Source organism: Zootoca vivipara, chromosome 5 (assembly GCF_963506605.1).
Source record: "Zootoca vivipara chromosome 5, rZooViv1.1, whole genome shotgun sequence".
NCBI classification, from domain to species: domain Eukaryota; kingdom Metazoa; phylum Chordata; class Lepidosauria; order Squamata; family Lacertidae; genus Zootoca; species Zootoca vivipara.
The window spans coordinates 70,686,032-70,703,964 of record NC_083280.1 but is presented as its reverse complement, the minus strand read 5'-3'; the positions used below and the strand labels follow the sequence as shown (position 1 = coordinate 70,703,964).

The following is a 17,933-nucleotide window of genomic DNA, read 5'->3' as shown; positions in this document are numbered from 1 at the left end:
AACTTGTTTTTTAAAAAACTTTTTATGGCGTTCTTGTCCGCTTTATGTTTATTGGTGTAAACCGCTGTGACATAGTTTTATGATACAGCAGTATATAATTTTTTTTTTTTATCATTCAATAAATCAAACTGTGTTAGCTACCTAGTTGCCAGTTCTCATCACACGAAGCAGAAGATTCAAGAGCAGGGTGGCCATTTACACATCATACAATCATAACATTGTAAAGTTGGAAGGGACCCCGACAGCCATGGGCTTGAACCCACGGCCCTAAGATTAAGAGTCTTATGCTCTACTGAATGAGCTATCCCAGCTCATACATTATTATCTTTTTTTAAAAAAGAAAAAAGAAACATATTGGACTGAACCAAGAAACATTGTAGTAAGGTACAGTCAGGATAATTAATTTCAACTCTGGTGTTCTCTACCGCCAGATACAACAATATATTGCACTGCAGACGGAATAGATAAGAAGAGAAAATGCTTCAAAATACACAAAAATAAATAAATAAAGGTGAATGGCAGAGGGCGCATAAAACTGCAACAACAAAACCGTTAGCAAATTACGGAAGTCTAGGATTTAAGCCAGGCATCCCCAAACTTCGGCCCTCCAGATGTTTTGGACTACAATTCCCATCATCCCAGACCACTGGTCCTGTTAGCTAGGGATCATGGGAGTTGTAGGCCAAAACATCTGGAGGGCCGCAGTTTGGGGATGCCTGATCTAAACAAATCCACGCTAGCATTGGGGATTCCTCTTCAGAGATTGTCATAGGCCTGTTCACACTGCATCCAGTTTAATTTCCCTTTAATCAGACTGAAACTAACAGCCTCATCAACAGAATCTTTATCCGCCTTCTGGAATCAACCAAAGACAGTGCACATTTTAGCGCTCTAGAGGGGGAATCTGTTTGCCTTTTACAGGCAGCGCCTTTGAAATCAACATGCTGAGTCACTGTTCTTGACTTTCTTCATCCCCCACCCCCCGCCAAAGAGAATTTGATGCGAAACATGCCATTTAACTCATTAGACATAAAAGCTCAATGCACTTACCCACTGGCGTATCTTCATTGATCAACAGGTACGTGTCGAAGAAATAATTTAGGAAGTACGGCAAGCGATTGCTTAGGCCTGGGAAAATAGGGACAGATAAAAAGGTGTTGTTTATATCTGTGAGGTCATGTTTTAACTGATGCAACAGACAAAGCCCTGAACAAGAAGGCTGGATTGCAATCGGTAAAAAGGGAGCTTTTTACATGACCCAAAGTAAATAGCTAGCACCAGCTGAGCTATTGAAAAGCACTTATTCCTCCTTTTAAGTCAGACACAGCAAATTGGTCCTATCCTAAAATAAAAGGAGAAAGAATCTTGGATCCCAGTGGGTAGAAGCAGAGATGCACCAATAAAGATGAGAGGATGTACTGTGTGGCATTCCTGTCCAGGAGGCATGAATGTGTAGCGCCTTTCCAAGGGAGCTGGCTTTTTAAAATTAATAAATGTGCATGTGTTTCTCATTTGTTGCATACGCAGTCGACACATCTGTTGCAGGCATAGTGCATTCTGCAAACTCAGGTTGTGTCCACACTCCTGTCTACACAGCCCTGGGTTTTTATTCTTTGTTCACACAACTTTATCCAAAACCCCTTATATCCTGTAGTTTGTCCTAAGATACAACTGTTTGAGGCGCTATTTCTCAAACCAACTTCACAAATGACTGGAATTAGGAGCTGTTCCTAACTTGTGCAGGTGGCAACATCATTTGCTGGGCTTGCTTTAAGAACAGGAAAAGTTGTTTTCTGAAAGATGTCTCCGGAGCAATTAACCCACCCCATTGCTATTTAGGACATGACTAGAAACCATAAACAGAACTTTGTATATGCATACATAAACACACACACCTCTCTGTACGGCCCTTTGTTTGTCCTATGTAAGTTTCATTTTGTGTTTTAAATGGAGTTATTAAAATGCAGCTGATGTGCATGCCCCTTGCTGTATGACTTCTGCACATGATTGCACATCTTACTTTAAAGGATGGGCTAAGAATGGCTATATCCCTGCAGCTAGGCTATCATCAACGCACCCATCATATAGGAGGCTCCAAGAAAGGACCTCTAGCCCGGCTTTTCCACAAGCCACTTTGTGTTTGCTGCTGTGAATGTAGTAAGAACCAGATACCTAGATCTTCCCGAAGAAAAATGGCTGTTTCTTTTGTAATTATTATTTTCCTTCTGTTGCACCGGGGTGGCAAGACCATGCAAAGGGAACAGGAGACGGCAATTACTGTTTTAGCACATGATTAATACCTCACATTGTTCCCATGGCTGTCAGCCTTTTGCCTCGTCAGCCTTAATTGCACCAGAGCATCCTTTCCTTTCACCTTAAATAATGAGGCTCACTTATTTCAGCTGCCCGTTTATTTTCACTCAAGTAAGTAAAAGCACACACGCTTGCAAGACCCTTGCACCCGGAAGCATTTAGAATCATAGAATCTTAGGCAGGCATCCCCAAACTGTGGCCCTCCAGATGTTTTGGCCTACAACTCCCATGATCCCTAGCTAACAGGACCAGTGGTCAGGGATGATGGGAACCGTAGTCCAAAACATCTGGAGGGCTCTTAGGGCTGGAAGGGACCCCAAAGGCCATCTAATCCAACCCCCTGCAATGCAGGAATCACTGCTAAATAATCCCTGGCAGGTGGCCATCCAATCTCTGCTTTAAAACCTCCAAGGAAGGAGAGTCCACCACCTCTCATGGGAGTCTATTCCACTGCCAAACAGCTCTTACTGTCAGAAAGGTGTTTTTTTAATGTTTAGTAGGAATCTCCTTTGTTGTTGTTGTTGTTGTTACTGGCATTTTAGCATAATTGTGGGGATTCGGAGCAGGTAGCTGTCCCCTATCGCAATCATACCAGTAACAATCTTAGGGTCCCTTCAGGCTGGTGTTTTTCTGCATGTGGACTCTGCATCATTTCTATTTATTTATGTATTTCAACAATCTGTGGTTATACCACTTAATCACTCCAAACGGTGTACAGGAGACCCTCATACAATACGACTAAACTTGAGTTAAAACAAGTCATTGATGCAATAATAGTGCATTAGAGATGGATTTACACAGGACCACAGACACATTTATTACACTTTCTCAGTTGTTCTGCAATACGTCCCCAAAATAACCACATTATTGCCATCTGGAGGGAGTGTTTTTGAACCACGGCATAAACAAAAGCAGAGCATTTGTGCTATTGACAAATTACAGGATTTTAGCAGGAAACTACTGAAAATTTACCTACTGCAATATAAACAATTTAGCTGCCCAGAAACTTCTGCAGGCGCAAATGGTATTGAAGGTGTGATAGCTTATAACTGCCCCAGAAACATCATGATCACATATAATGATGAAAGCTCAGTAAAAAAATATCTGAAGAGGCCCTTACAATGAAGCAAGTAACTCTTTTTTTGACCACTTCAGAAATGGAGATCTGAGGCTCAGAGGTGTTATTTAGCCAAAGGCCACATTAATTGATGCATGATTGATCTGGGGAAATCAGAACCAAGACAACAAAGTAGAGTGGCCCACGCTGGTTTGGAAGCAGAGTGAAAAATGGAGCAATTGTGTTAGCAGAAGACAGATCTACCAAGTTTCTGAAAGGGTATAGATGCAAAGCGTAATACATTTGACAGATGGGCTTACTTTGGTTCCCAGCCAGCGTTAGAACAGCCAGCACTGTCTTTTATTAAGAGATCTACTTTCACTGCCAGACATTATTGAACAAGGGAAATGGGGGGTTTAATTGGCCTGTCAGAAATATTTTGCATCTTGTCTCTGTAGGATCATGTTGCTGGCTCACCTATAAAACAGGTGCCCAGTTCTGAATGCACCAAAACACCTGAAAGCTTACCGGACACCAGCACAAGGAAGAGTAGTTTTGACAGTAGAGTGTGAAATATACTCCCCCAAACACTCAATCAGTTTGGCAGATTCATACAAAGCTAGTTCCCAATCAATGTTAGACTTCTTGGGAAAACCAGTACTGCCATTCCAAGACAATAAAGAAGTTATAGGAACACACAGTTCCTCTGGTTTGTTTAAAATATTTATAACCCATCCTTTATCTTAGTGATTTCAGGGAAGATGACAGTAAAATTCAGTTTAACACACATCAATAAATGGAGAATACCTAAATCAGCATTCATCAACCTGGTGTCCTCCAGCTGTTTTGGGCTACAACTCCTATCAGCCCCAGCCAGCATGTGACCTGAAACAACATTAGATCTGGAGAAAATGGTGGTGGTGGTGGCTAGGCTGCCAAGATAGCTGCTGCCAGTTTCAGTGGAGAAAAATAAAGAAAGTTGTACCATTGATACTAATGGATCCACTCGCCCAAGAAGCTATTGGAGAATTTCTCCTACCCTCACATCCTTCAAATTTCCCTACCCAGAAAAGGAATTTCTCCAAAAGGGTGGAGAATTTTGAGAGGCCATTTGCACACAGATCGAGTGTAATGGGCATGTCTGGATTCCCAGATATCAGCATGTGCCTTTTTTCTAGATTCTGGATTCACTCACTTCCATCAATGTGCCAAATCACTGGACAATGAATAGGGGGGTATATTTTGTCGGTGCAATGCAAAATGGCACCAACCAACCCTACTTCTCTCCTTTGAAAATTTACCTTTGACAAGTTGTAAAAGTTAGGAGATGCACTCCCTTCTTTCAGCTGAAGGCCAGGTAACCAGACGGGGCTCTCAAGTGGGTAAGGTCTGCAGCAGAGGGATTCTCACTCTCTCTGTGTGCCATCCAGTATATCTCTGTACTTTCCCTCCACTCTTCTTCCATTTCTGCATTCATTTCAGTTACACTCACCCAATTTGTTTGAACTGATAGCTTAGGGCAGGGGTTGGCAAACTACGGTCTGTGGGCCGGATCCGGCCCAAATGCCCTCAGGATCTGTTCCACGGACATTCCGTGGATCAGTGATTCTGTTTATTAAAGGTTTCCGTTATTTTTTCCCCGGCGCCATTTTTTCGGCACTATTTCCCTCTTATGCACCACGGAGCCTCCTCCCTCCCTCCTCCTGGCTTCTCCCGGTCCTTCTCCCCATTCTGCGTAGTGGAGGAAGGGGGCTGGTCTGAGCTGGCTGAGAGCCATTTTGGGCAGCGCCTCTCTGGAGCCCGCCAGCCCGCCAGCCCTTTCACCAGCCTCTGCTGCTCGCAAGGGCAGGCACAGGAGCTGCAGTTGGGAGAGCGTCATAGCTGCCAAGTTATCCCTTTTTTAAAGGGATTTTCCCTTATGCTGAATAGGCTTCCTCGCGAGAAAAGGGAAAACTTGGCAGCTATGGAGAGCGTAGCGCCGCTGACGGCAGCGGCATAGGTAGGCAGGGGGAGGGGAGGGGCTGGGGAAGAGAGAGAAGCCCCCTCCGCTGCCTGTGCGCGGTCCAGCCCACCACAGTTCACCGTCCCCCTCCAAAAAAAGTTTGCTGACCTGTGGCTTAGAGAGAGCCCCCCCCCCCAATCACTTTTGTCCGAGGCTGACTGTAAAATTAGGTCAGTTGTATGAAATTAGGCTGAGTGTTTCTCATCCTTCTTGCCATCATTATATGCCATATTGGTGTGAAACAACAGGATACGAGATGCGTCACCATGTATGTTTGTGACACACATTCTTAGCTGAAATACAATTTTAAGGGTTGCTACATTCAGTTATAACAATTAAACACTAATTGCCCCTCCCCCTGCTTCCTTTTTGTTTCTAATATGTAAACTGGCGATGTTGTTGCTTTATAGTCCTCTTTATCTTTTGCAAAATTAATTCCAAGAAGGGTGACTGTGCTGGTCACCCACCCAGATTCTAATCTCATTCCTCATATCCCAATGGATGATTATCTCTGAAGTGCTTTTTACGCCAGCTTCATTCTAAAGCAGGTATCCCCAAACTTCGGCCCTCCAGATGTTTTGGACTACAATTCCCATTTTCCCCAACAACTGGTCCTGTTAGCTTGGGATCATGGGAGTTGTAGGCCAAAACATCTGGAGGGCTGCAGTTTGGGGGTGCCTGTTCTAAAGCATAAGGTAGCAGACAAAAGGCAGAGAGACAAGCTAACCACAAAGCAAGTCAATAAACAAAGCCAATTGAAGCTCATCAGGAAAAAAATATGTCCTGGAACTTGTGCTAACCCTCTAAAAAGAGGTGCCTATGTAAAACAGAGGAAATTGGGCAGATGGAGGCATCTCTCAGGGGCAGTGTAGAATCAGCACCGTTGTGTTCTTCTTAGCAATAAAATGTGTTTCTTTCCCGCAACCGGAATATTACTTTCAATATTCGGAATTCTCACTATCTTTTAAAAACAGAAAATCTGCATTTTAAAAAAAGCACGATCTTCAGATGTGATAGAAACAAGTGAAACTCAAGAGGGCGGTTGAACATCTTCTCAGTTTAAGAGCCGATAGCTCTAATTTGGAGAGTGCTGCTCCATATAATCTTCTTGGCAGCAAGTCCAACACCTGACTATTTGCCTTCGCAGCTGTTCCCTGCCTCTTCATTTGTTATCCTGTACACCTGATAGCTTGGTATGGAAGCAATATTTTAAAAGAGGTGGGGGTGGGGAGGAGCTTGCCACAATGACACAAGATATCCCAATACCTTCTGATGGCATACTGCTAGAGGGCGGTTTGCCGAAAACGTGCACTAGCTCAGACTCCCTACAAACAAATCAAGTTGAAGATTGCCACCTAACATCTGCCTTCAGGGGCTGAGATTTTGAAATTAGCAAAAAACTGTTTCACAAAAGTTTTTTTAAAAAACTCTGCCCAAAGAGGCTTCAATATTTCTGCCTCATTCTTAGGATGCTTGAGAATTTCGTTAGAATTTTGATCAGTTTGGGGTTTTGAGGTGACCAAGCATGGTGTATTCCCACCCCCCCCCACCCCCAGTCAAGTTTTCTCTAGCACTCTCTAACCTGTTTGCCTGATCTGAAAAACCCCATGGGGAAAAATTACCTCATGAAGTCTTCCCCTGGGCTTTAATTGAAGCGTGTGGGCACTCAGAAGGCTGCAGAATACAGATGATTTGAGCACCAAAGAAAGGGCACCCATAACCTGCCACCATCGCCTCAAAAATAAGGAAATCACATACAAATAAAAAATAAATCCCTACATCCCACCAAGGATAAATTAATTGATCCCCCCCCATTGATAATGTTAAAATGCAATTTATTTTCTCATTCATCATTGCATAATGTTTTGGTGAGGGGAACACAGGAGAAATTTTTGGCACAGCACTTGTTGAAATAGCAGGAGGGGGGGGAACCCCTATAGAGCTAGTCAGGAAAGGTACATCATCATCTTCCAGTTAAACATGCTTAGGATGGGACTCCATAGTGCAGCACCGATTGCTGTGTGAGTTGAACTAACAGTACAGATGCAGACGTACCTTGGATGAACTGTAATGGTCACCTTAAATTTGCCCCTTTTGTTTTGTTTTAGTAACATGTCTAGGTTTTATTCTTTTCCTTCTTTTTTGTTGATCTAAATTCTAACTGATTTGTGCAGTTGCTTGAATCAGACGCTAGAGGGAAACAATACGATATGTTCAGTGGAACCTCGGGGCTGTAATTTCAGAAGAGGACTTGTTTAAGATAGTTGGGGTTTGGGGTTTTTTTTTGTTTTTTGTTTTGCTTTCTTACTACACAACCCAATGCTTCCCAGCACTTTTCAAAAAGTCACTCCCCAGTTGGAAGGTGGGGGTGGGGGAATGCGATCAGAGCTCTGTGCAACATGAAAATTCGCTCATTGAGAATGCCACGCTTAATGGGGGGATACATTTCATTCTGGGACCTGTTTCATGTTCTTCTCTCATTCAGCATCTAGAATGACAGCAGCAGCACAACCAATGCTGCAAAAAGTTGTGGGTATTTGTAACTCACAGCTGGGACAAACTCAATTCCTCCAGTTTTGGGGGTTTTCCCTCTCTCTAAACAGTCTGTTTGTAGCCACCAACCATGCTCAGTACTAATTGATTTGTTTTATATCTCTTCCCACCCACCCCTTAATTTTTTTGCACTTCTGCAAACCCTTTGGTTCCCTTGATCCTTCTGGTACCATTTTGGCTACATAAAAAGGTAAAGGGACCCCTGACCATTAGGTCCAGTCGTGACCGACTCTGGGGTTGCGCGCTCATAAGGATCTACTAAAAAGGATGGAAACCAAACTAGTCCTGACCTATTTTCAGAATGTTTATTATTTTTACACCAACTACTCTTTTTTTTAAAAAAAAGCACAGCCCACATTTTATTCATTTATCCCCATTAGAAACCTCATTAACAGTTTCATTTTATAAATGTTGGCACAAGCAGACTACTAGGAAGTGGATTAGCAATTAGTCCATTGTTGCATCTACAAATACTAGCCAATGCTCCCCACTTTGGTACACATTATGGTGTCATTCTGAAAGTGAGATGTACAATTGCACAATTTCCAGGCTTTTAAAAATAATAATAGTGTCTAGCTAGATCTTTATCAAGTTTTAATTTGCTCCTGAATGTGGAAACAACCACCCCTTTGGAGTTAAGGCTTGTTTTCAAAATGGGTGCCATTTTTTTCAGATGTTTCTAGCAATCTGGGTGTCTTGAACTATGAGTATATTAAACTTAAGTTAAGTCACAGGGATGAATCTCAGTTTTGATGCTCAGCCAGTTAGTAAGCTCCTGCACTGAATTCTGCTGGTCAGCTCACTTCTTGGATGATACTCATTTAACCCAGTTTTGAACTTTTTTTGGGGGGGGGGTTTGTTCCATCAGCTTTACCATCTCACTGCACCCCAAGGACAATGTCTTGTTGGCCCTCTAGCTGGTTCTATAATAAACTCGAGCTGCTGGAAACAACCAGACATGGGCACAGAAGTCTCCAGCCTAAACTCTTTCATAAAACAACACCAAATATAATTCTGCTGTCCTCAACATACTCACTTCCCCCAGACAGGGAACTGTTGAGTACATGCCATTATTAAATATCTGCTTCCCGAAGTAACATGGTTATAGGAAAACTCCTATGAAAAGCACGTGGCAGCAGTTGTCAATCCCCAGCTACTTCTCATGCACACCAAAAAAATGTACCTGTAGCAGTGACTGTAGGTGTGTGTGTGTGTGTGTGTGTGTGTGTGTGTGTGTGTGTGTGTGTGTGTTCCACTGCATACCGCCCTCAACTCATCTAGTTCTGTGTCACCCCCTTGGCACAGTCCCTGCTTGGCTCAGCTGAGCTCAAATGAGGGTTGAGTGTGAGCCAGTTCTCTAGGCTGAGATAGTGCAGAACTTCACTTTGATTACTGCCTGTCCAACAACCACGGATCAAAGCCTAATGCAGGTGTGTTGCCTAGCAAACGTGCACATGTTGAACCCTAAGGCTGTACTTTGTGTGAACTGTTCCTAACCCCCCCTCCCTTTCAAGGCAGCAGAATGTTCCAAGAATACCATAGCTGAGTAAGCCTGAAAGGGTTTGGTTTTGTCCCCCCCCCCTTGCGAAGCCAGCCGTCATGACTATCACCATAAATTGGTCTGCGTTCAAATATTCTCTTATATACCGTATTGAAATCTAAGCACCTTAGCATTCAGGAGCTGGCAGAACAGTAACAATAATTCAAAGCATAATCTCATGGCTGTTTTGTTTTGTTTTTAAAGTAATGCCAATTCACTTTTCCAGAGGGTTAGACCATCACACAAAACTGGTTTATTTCCTTCAGCTTGGAAGCAAATGATGTTAAGATGCAGATTAGAGAGATGGAAAGGCATGAGACCATGGGGGCAATATATTTACAAGACCAAAGAATAACACATTTCTGTGGCATGCTAAGTTTTGAAATCTTAGTTTAGAGCACCTGCCGATTACGATTACTGGATGCCCAAGGCACTGTGTAACCTGCTGGGCAGCAGCTTTCCTGAAAACCGCCAGCTATATACAAAGCAGACTTTTGAATACCAAGGATTTTGTTGCAATACTTGATGTGCAGCCAGTTTTCCATGGGACAAATGACCTTCATTCTTGACTGCCACACTTTTCTCGATTAGCACAAAAGCTGTGATATGTTAATGGCAGGATCTTCTTAAGCAGCCATATTACAGCATTTGGTGCAGCCCAATTGCCAGGCTACCAAAAGCATGCATGCTCCAGCTATGGGGTGTAGAATTCATTCCTATCTAGATCCCTTAGATTGGAAAAGCCTGGAGGCAAGGGAAGGGCCCTAGCTCAGTGATAGAGCACATGCAGAAGATTCCATGCTCAGTCCCTGAGCTGGGGAAAAATCTGTCTGAAGCCTTGGAAATCAACTTCCAGGCAATGTGCTTCATGGGCTGACTATATAAGGCAGCCAGTTGGGCTGGGCGATATCTAGTTTACAACTTTATGTTATATCACCAGCTAGACACTGCAATGTACTGGTATATCACAATGTCTGAAATAAGGCATTGGCTGGTTCATGGTTTTCCCCACATTGTGATTTTTGCATAGCGCATCCACACCCACACCCCATGTGAGAAACTCAAATATATAAACTAGGTGCCAAATGGCTTCTTAAACCAGCGTTATAGTCGCCAAAATGAAATGCTTAGTTGCCATTAGGGGGCCAGATGGCTCGCAAGTCGTATTTTCCAATACAGTACGACTTTTGGGTCCCTGAAATCTGTTCTGATTGTGCAGATAACATATCACAGATAGAATTGTACAGGATGTGTTGCTAGTGTGTGAAAACAGGTAAGATCCAAGGATGCCCAGGCAGGCATCTCCAGATGGTGGAGACATCAGACGCTATCCTGGCGTCTGGGCATCTTTACTTGGTTGCAAGTGGTCGACATCTAAGGGCAAAATGCACCTGGCGAATTTTGAATGCTGTCCGCAATATATTGCCAGGTCAAAATTTATGAAACCAATATCGTGATAAGGACTTCAAACTGGTTTTAGACGATATATGGATATATTGCCCAGCCCTACTCCTAAGCCACTTTTCTATTCTTTGTCTCAATGAGCCCTCTGACATCTGAAGACAGCAAAGTTTGAAAGTGTTCCTACAAGGAACGTATTTTTAAATGCTACCTACTGGGGTGCTGTAATTTGGGAGGTGGGCTCTCTCTCACACACAGAAACACACACACCTGGGAGTTCACTAGTGCTAGGCTGTTAATCCCACCATGTGGAAGTCTCTTGCCAGGTGGTGTTTTAGGCAGCTGCTGCTGCTGATCTTTTCAACACATTGTCGCTAACTTTAATGACTTGTTTTCTCCCCCTGCTCAGCAAATTACTATTTCAGAGGGATCAACAGCAGAGCAATAGAAGGAGGGAAAAAATGAGAAGCAGCCTCCTTTATCTGGCTGCCAGAATGCCATGAATTTTTAAGCATCCCAGTTGAAGACAGACACTTTATAGCTGAGACAGGGGTGTTATTTATTACAGGGCATATATTAAGAACTATTTGGGCTGGTAACATGAAGTCTGTTTGAAGCACATGGGAAAGGGGTGCTGCTCTTTCCCATTTCTCCTCTCTTCTGATATGTTTCTCTGCTCTTATACAAGGCATTATCAGAGAAACTGTGACATTGGATAAATGGAGGCAACTTCTGATACGGCAAATTGAGTGTTCGGCTGCGCTCCTTAGTTCATAGCTTCCTCCAGCATCTCCAACTCCCTTTGCAGCACCAAAAGTTGCCCTCACCTTTATTCTGTGCTGCTAAGAAGCCAAAGCAGCTACAGATTCCTTCTCCAGTCAAGCACTAAGATAGTAAATAGTACAACTGGATAGGGTCCCCCCCCAACTCATGACTTGCATAGTTTAAAAGGCATATACCTGGCTATGGCCAAGCTACTCCTGTGACGATGAAAAATAAGAGGAGGAGGAAGAAGAAGGGACCCTTAAGGCTAGCATAGGATATATGCCACTTCACTGGAGACTCAGCTCTTGCTGTACTGAACTGAATCAGTGTGCATGCACAGCTTGGAAGGGGGGAAAAAGATCTGTCTTGCTGCAGTTTATAGTGGGAAGGAAAATACAATAAGCTACACCAAACTAACAGCCATCACTCATTCCTCCACTCCTCTCTCTCTTTCTTTTACACACACACACACACACACACACACAGAGAGAGAGAGAGAGAGAGAGAGAAAGAGAGAGAGAGAGAGAGAGAGAGAGAGAACGAACACTAGTGGTCTGTAGCCCTGCATTTCCAGTATCACATGGTTTCCAGAAAATAAGCACCCTATCTGGATATAGCAAGAGTGCTATCATGGGAGTCTTGACATGATGTGTACCCAACCAAGTTACTCATTCTGAGTTGCAGAAGAGCATTCAGAATGGCAAGAACATCCCAATAGAAGCCCTGCTGAATCATAGCAATGGCCCATCTATTTCAGTAACTCATTTCTCAGAGCAGCCAACCAGATGCCCTGAGAAAGTGTGCAAGAAGGGCATGCAAGCAACAGCACTCTCCTATTTATTGCTCCGCAGCAACTGGTTTTCAGTAACATACTGGTTGCATCTGACCACTGTGGCAAATAGTTGCTGACAGACAAAATTCATGCACCTTATTGTCTACTTATAGTCAGCCCCTCCAGTGCAGCAAGACTTCCAGGTCATCATCGCTATATAAAAGCAGTGAAGAAGCAGATATTACACACACACACACACACACACACACACACACACACACACACACACAGGAAAGCTAAAGACACAGTACCACGGACAGCGACAAATAAATATTTGCCGGACACTAAAAGGACCTCAAAGTTGGTGCCAGGTGAGCTTCTCTGGGGAGTGAATTCCAATCGTGAGAGGTGGCAACCAAGAAGGTCCTCTCTCCCAGTCTCCACACCAAGTAGCAGAGGGTGGGATGGGGTGGCAGTGCTTACCTGCCCTCCTGATAGTGAAGTCACTGCTGCTTACCAGGAAACAGAGTGGGAACAGCAGAGACCTCCAGCAGGTCTCAATGAACACTTCTCATTCTGCTGGGCCCTCCCAGGGTCAGATTCCACCAGATTCCCCATCTCTTCCCACTCCTCCCCCACCAGACCTCTCCCTCCATATGTATCCACAAGGCTCATGAGTGGCAGCCAGGAGGTCAGGTAAGCACCCCACCCCAAACCACCATTCACAACCATCCCACACCAGCCTGATCCCAAATGGAAAGAAGACCCCAGGGATTGTTCCTGACCAAATGGCTTGGACAGGGTTATGTGAAGCCTTTTCTAGCTCTACAACTAGGGTTGCCAGACTCAATAGTGGACAGGACTTCTGTGCCTTTCATTGCCCTGCTCTCTTTTGAATCTGGAAAACCTTAAAGAGAAACCAGCAGACCCTTTGTTTAATTTCCAAGCAAAGGGTCTGCTGGTTTCTCTTTTAATATTTCCAGACTCAAAAGAGAGCAGGGCAAGTAAAGGCACAGAAGTCCTGTCCTCTATTGAGTCTGGCAACCCTAACTACAATATCCATTTTGAGACAGGGTGAACCATAGACCTGAACCATAGACAGTATGCCAGATGTGGCTGAATTGTACATTTCCATAAAGTCATTACAATTCTGGCAGCTTTATTTCCAATCTCTTTCCTAAGTACCCCTGGCATGGAATATGCCATTTTCAAAAGCTACCATGCACTGGATTGACATTTTCATTGGGCTATCCACCATCTTCCCAAGATCTCTTTCCTGGCTAGCCACTGCCAGCTCACTTACCATTAGACAAGAAATGGTAAATGACCAAAGCAGAACATTTTTGATTCACACTGTTCGTTTTTCATTTGGATATGCCACCATAAGGCACTTTATGTGCAAAAAAAAAGAATAGATTTTATTGTATAATGGAAAATGCATGTTTCCCAGAATATGATAAATAAATATAAATCTTCACACAAATGGATGATTTCGCAAGACACTTTCACTATGTGGAAAGCTCTTTTATTGGGGCTCTACTTCTCTAGCAGTGGCAATACCAACTAGCCCTTATTTCATTGTTGACAACTGCTAATTGGGTGGCAGGGTTGTTCCGAATTTACTTACACCTTATACTGAGCCACCTTCGAATCCAAGCGTTTTCCCAGTTCCTACATTTGAAGTTAGGAATCTGAAGTCAATAACAATTGCCATCCTGTGACAATTATCACATTGCTCCCATTGCAGTTGGGAAAACCAGGAATCTTGTAGTTGTCACTAGATACAACAACTTCTGACCATTAACACAATTGTATTGAAGTAACTAACACAAATAGCAGCTAAATCATGTCCCGAGAATCAAACTTTGAATTCCTTCCCTTAGTTTAAGGTTTGTGCTTAATTACAGAATCCTCCCACATGGGCGAGGCAGGGTGATTAACTGAAGGGCACACACCAGAGTTGTGCCATTGTTGCTGTTGCTGTTACAATGGTACCTCGGTTTGCAACCGCAATCCGTTCTGCGGAGCCGGTCGCTCCTCAAATTGGTCGCTCGCCGAAGGCACGCACCTACGCATGCGTGAAGCACCGATAGAGCGCTTCTGCGCATGCGTGCGCTGCACAGATTGCTTCCGCGCATCCAAGCGCCGCGGAACCCGGATGTAAACACTTCCAGGTCCGCGGTGGTCGGAAACCGAAGGGGTCACAAACGGAGGTGGTCACAAACCGAGGTTTGACTGTATTTTAATCCTAATATGTTGGTATGAACAAAATGAAAACCTTCCAAAAAATCATGACAGGGGAAAATATCCATAAAATATTCAGGAGCAGTTGTTACCAACTTTACTTACCTCACAAGGTGCCAAAGCTTTCTCTCCCCCTCCCCTGCTTTTTCTATTTTATTTTATTCTTTTAAAGATGCAGGCTGCTTACAGCAGCACAAGGCTCCCCTCTTTATGCCATTGCACTTCCTGGAATGCCTCAAAAGCAACAGCCTGCTGCATCACATTGCTCTAAGGGCATTTTGGCAGGTGTGGCTTGTTGGAAGAGGCATGAGGCTTCTCATAGGAGGGAGGGAAAAGCACTAAGATCAGTAGAACAAAAGGAGGCAGTCTCAGGTGCTTCCTAGAATAAGATGCTTATTTAGCTCAGGGTGGTTATTTAGCTCGACTTGTTTTGTCAGGAGGTGTGGACGCTTGTAAACTTGCTGAACCTCAATAAAAACTTATTCTGTACAACTGAACTTTGAAAGCTTCAAAAAGACTGTTATCTCTGCAATGTTAACCTCATCTATTAATTTCTCTCTCTCTCTCTCTCTCTCTCTCTCTCTCTCTCTCTCTCTCTCTCTCTCTCTCTCTCCCTCTCTCCCTCTCTCCCTCTCTCCCTCTCTCCCTCTCCCTCTCTCCCTCTCTCCCTCTCTCCCTCTCTCCCTCCCCCCCCTCTCTCTCCCCGCCCTCTCTCTCTGTGTAATTCAAAATTCCAGTAGTTCCACAGAAGGACAAATTCATACAGAGCCTTTTCTCACACATTAACCATATTAATCACTCAGCTGCCTGAATGTGGCAAAATGTTTATCCTAGATCATCAGCCAGGCACCATGCATGATCACAGAATTCTAGAGTTGAAAGGGACCCCAAGGGTCATCTAGTCCAACCCCCTGCAATGCAGGAATCTTTTGCCCAACATGGGGCTTGAACCCATGACCCTGAGATAAAGAGTCTCATGCTCTACCAATTTTGCTACTGCTGAACAGACTGAGTGAATTCTAGCATTATGGAAAGGAGAATTGAAAGTGAGACAACCTATTAAAGATTTTAAGATATAATAACCATCGGTGGTAAAACATGTCCTGGGTATGACAAGCAGAAAAAAGGCCTCAGATTTGGGCTAGTGATGAAGTTAGCCAGGGATTACATCAACCCTTCCCTAGGAACCCACTGGTACTCAAGTAAGCAAAAAAGAAAGGGGAGAAGAAATAATAGATTAGCAATGACCGAAAGACTTACCCAAGCAGACCCACTCCGAGAACAGAAGGGCAAGGAAAATGATCCTGGCAGAAAAGTGACACTCCATGGTTCCTAAAATAGGAGAACAGAGATCATGATCATTTCAGTCCTCCTTTATTTAATTAAATCAAAGTGCACTCATGCCATCAAGTGAAACTTAGGATCACACCTCAGAATGTATTGAGGCAGGAAAAAAATTGGACTCAAAAGTTGAGCACAAAATGCACATTAGTTACACACACACACACACACACACACACAATGAACCCAGCTCTGCAGCAGAGTATTGCTCTTTTTGATACAATCCTGCTTCCTTACCTGCCCCATGTTGCTGCATAGGAGGCACTGCATCCATTACTCTTAAAACACACACACTGCTGTGTCAGCAAGTGCTATGTTTGCTGCTGAAAGGGGAATAAAAGCTTCTCACCCAACAACCGAATTTAGGGGAGGGGGGGGAGAGAAAAGATTAAGATCTCAGTCTACAAACCAGCACCAACCCACAGGGCAGTTCTAAAGAATCCATTAGAACACAGGGTAGAAATGGTTTGACTGAGGGCCACTTTGTTATACACTGGAGTTTCATGATGGACTGTGGATGATAGCAAAATGTGCAAGGCATAGAACGTTGGCTGCTTTGGTAGCAAATATTGAAAAGTCTGAACTGATGCAGCTGTGAATAATGAATATTATAATTAAAATTGCATTTGCAGAAGAGTACAGCTAGCCTGGCTTCCAGCCTAGGCACAGACAGCACTGAAATTGTGCTTCCAGACTGTGTCAGTGATCTCCACCTAGAGACTGATAGGAGCAATCACACTTTATTAATCCTGTTAAATTGTTCCGAGGTCTTGAATACACAGATTATGAGGTGTAGGCAATGCAACCTTGCAGGATTACTCAAGTAGCTTTGCTTGTTCTCAATAGAAGTGGATAAATTGGTGGGTGTCTCCCAGGGATCTTCCCTGCCCTTGTCTATTCATTCAATTCAAGGTGTGTGCGAGGCCAGATAGCAAAAGCACAAGCCTTACTAAATTCAATGAGCATTGAATAAACAAGAAGAAAACCCCATTCGTTTCGATGGGGCTTGTGCAAAAGGAATCCTATTGCACTGCACTCGGTAGAGGGTACATCATTGGTGCTAGCTGTTTCACAACCTGAGCACAGCTGTGATGTGCCGGGAAGAACATTAGCATGCAAACCAACGCGAGCGTCCCACTATGGCTCCAGGAAAATCACAGGCATAGATTATTTGAGCACACATTTCCTTACACTGCTGGTGGTACAGGAGACAGAATGAATTATGGCAGCACAATGTTTAGAAGCATCAAGTTGCCGTGGGTCTATGTTGTTTCCCCAACAATAAAAATCAGTCAAAAGCATCTCACTTCCAATAAAGAAAGAAAAGCAAGACTCCAAATCACAAGGAAGTACCAGGTTTTGGAGTTTCGGTTTTTTGAAAAAAAAAATATAGGCTAAAATTATAATGCAAGATCCATTGGGTAGACGTTGTGCCTATTATACACATACACTTATTCACTTACATAATATAGTTTTATTGAAACCATATGGTTTTATTGAACGGTTGAGTCCCTCTTCCTGGTGTGGCCTTGACGTAGTTTTGTCATGAATCTGCACTCTCCATTTATACATCCATATTACTGAATGGATGGGAAGGCATGACGAACAGCTACTTGTGCTTCACAAACTTCACATAATTCCCACCACCATCCCACATTCAATGATCTATTCTCCCCCTCCCCAGTTCTCCATAACCAATTGCTACAACAATATTGGCATCAGCCATCACCATTTTGTTTTAGGGAATGGAGTTTGTTAATTTTGCGTACAGAACCAAGACCATCGTGTTATTTTGTTATTTTGCGCACCCACCCACAATTGTAAAAGTAGGGCATTAGTAAATAGGTGTCTCTGTCATTTCCATGATATTTTCAGATAGCATGGAATTCTGTGCTGAACTCCTGTGGTTTAGGTCGGCATTTTTATCTTACGGACCAGAAATCCC

General features: G+C 43.6%; 1 protein-coding gene across 1 annotated transcript in view; it reads right to left on the bottom strand.

Moving 5' to 3' along the window:
- Positions 1-17,933, bottom strand: part of CDH23 (cadherin related 23) — a 398,194-nt gene that overhangs the window by 358,702 nt on the left and 21,559 nt on the right. The window contains exons 2-3 of the mRNA XM_060274909.1: positions 15,908-15,979; positions 1,051-1,128 (exon numbers count right to left, since the gene is read on the bottom strand). Coding sequence (XP_060130892.1) covers positions 1,051-1,128; positions 15,908-15,974 — 145 coding nt within the window. The 5' untranslated portion in view covers positions 15,975-15,979. The remainder of the gene's footprint in view (positions 1-1,050; positions 1,129-15,907; positions 15,980-17,933) is intronic.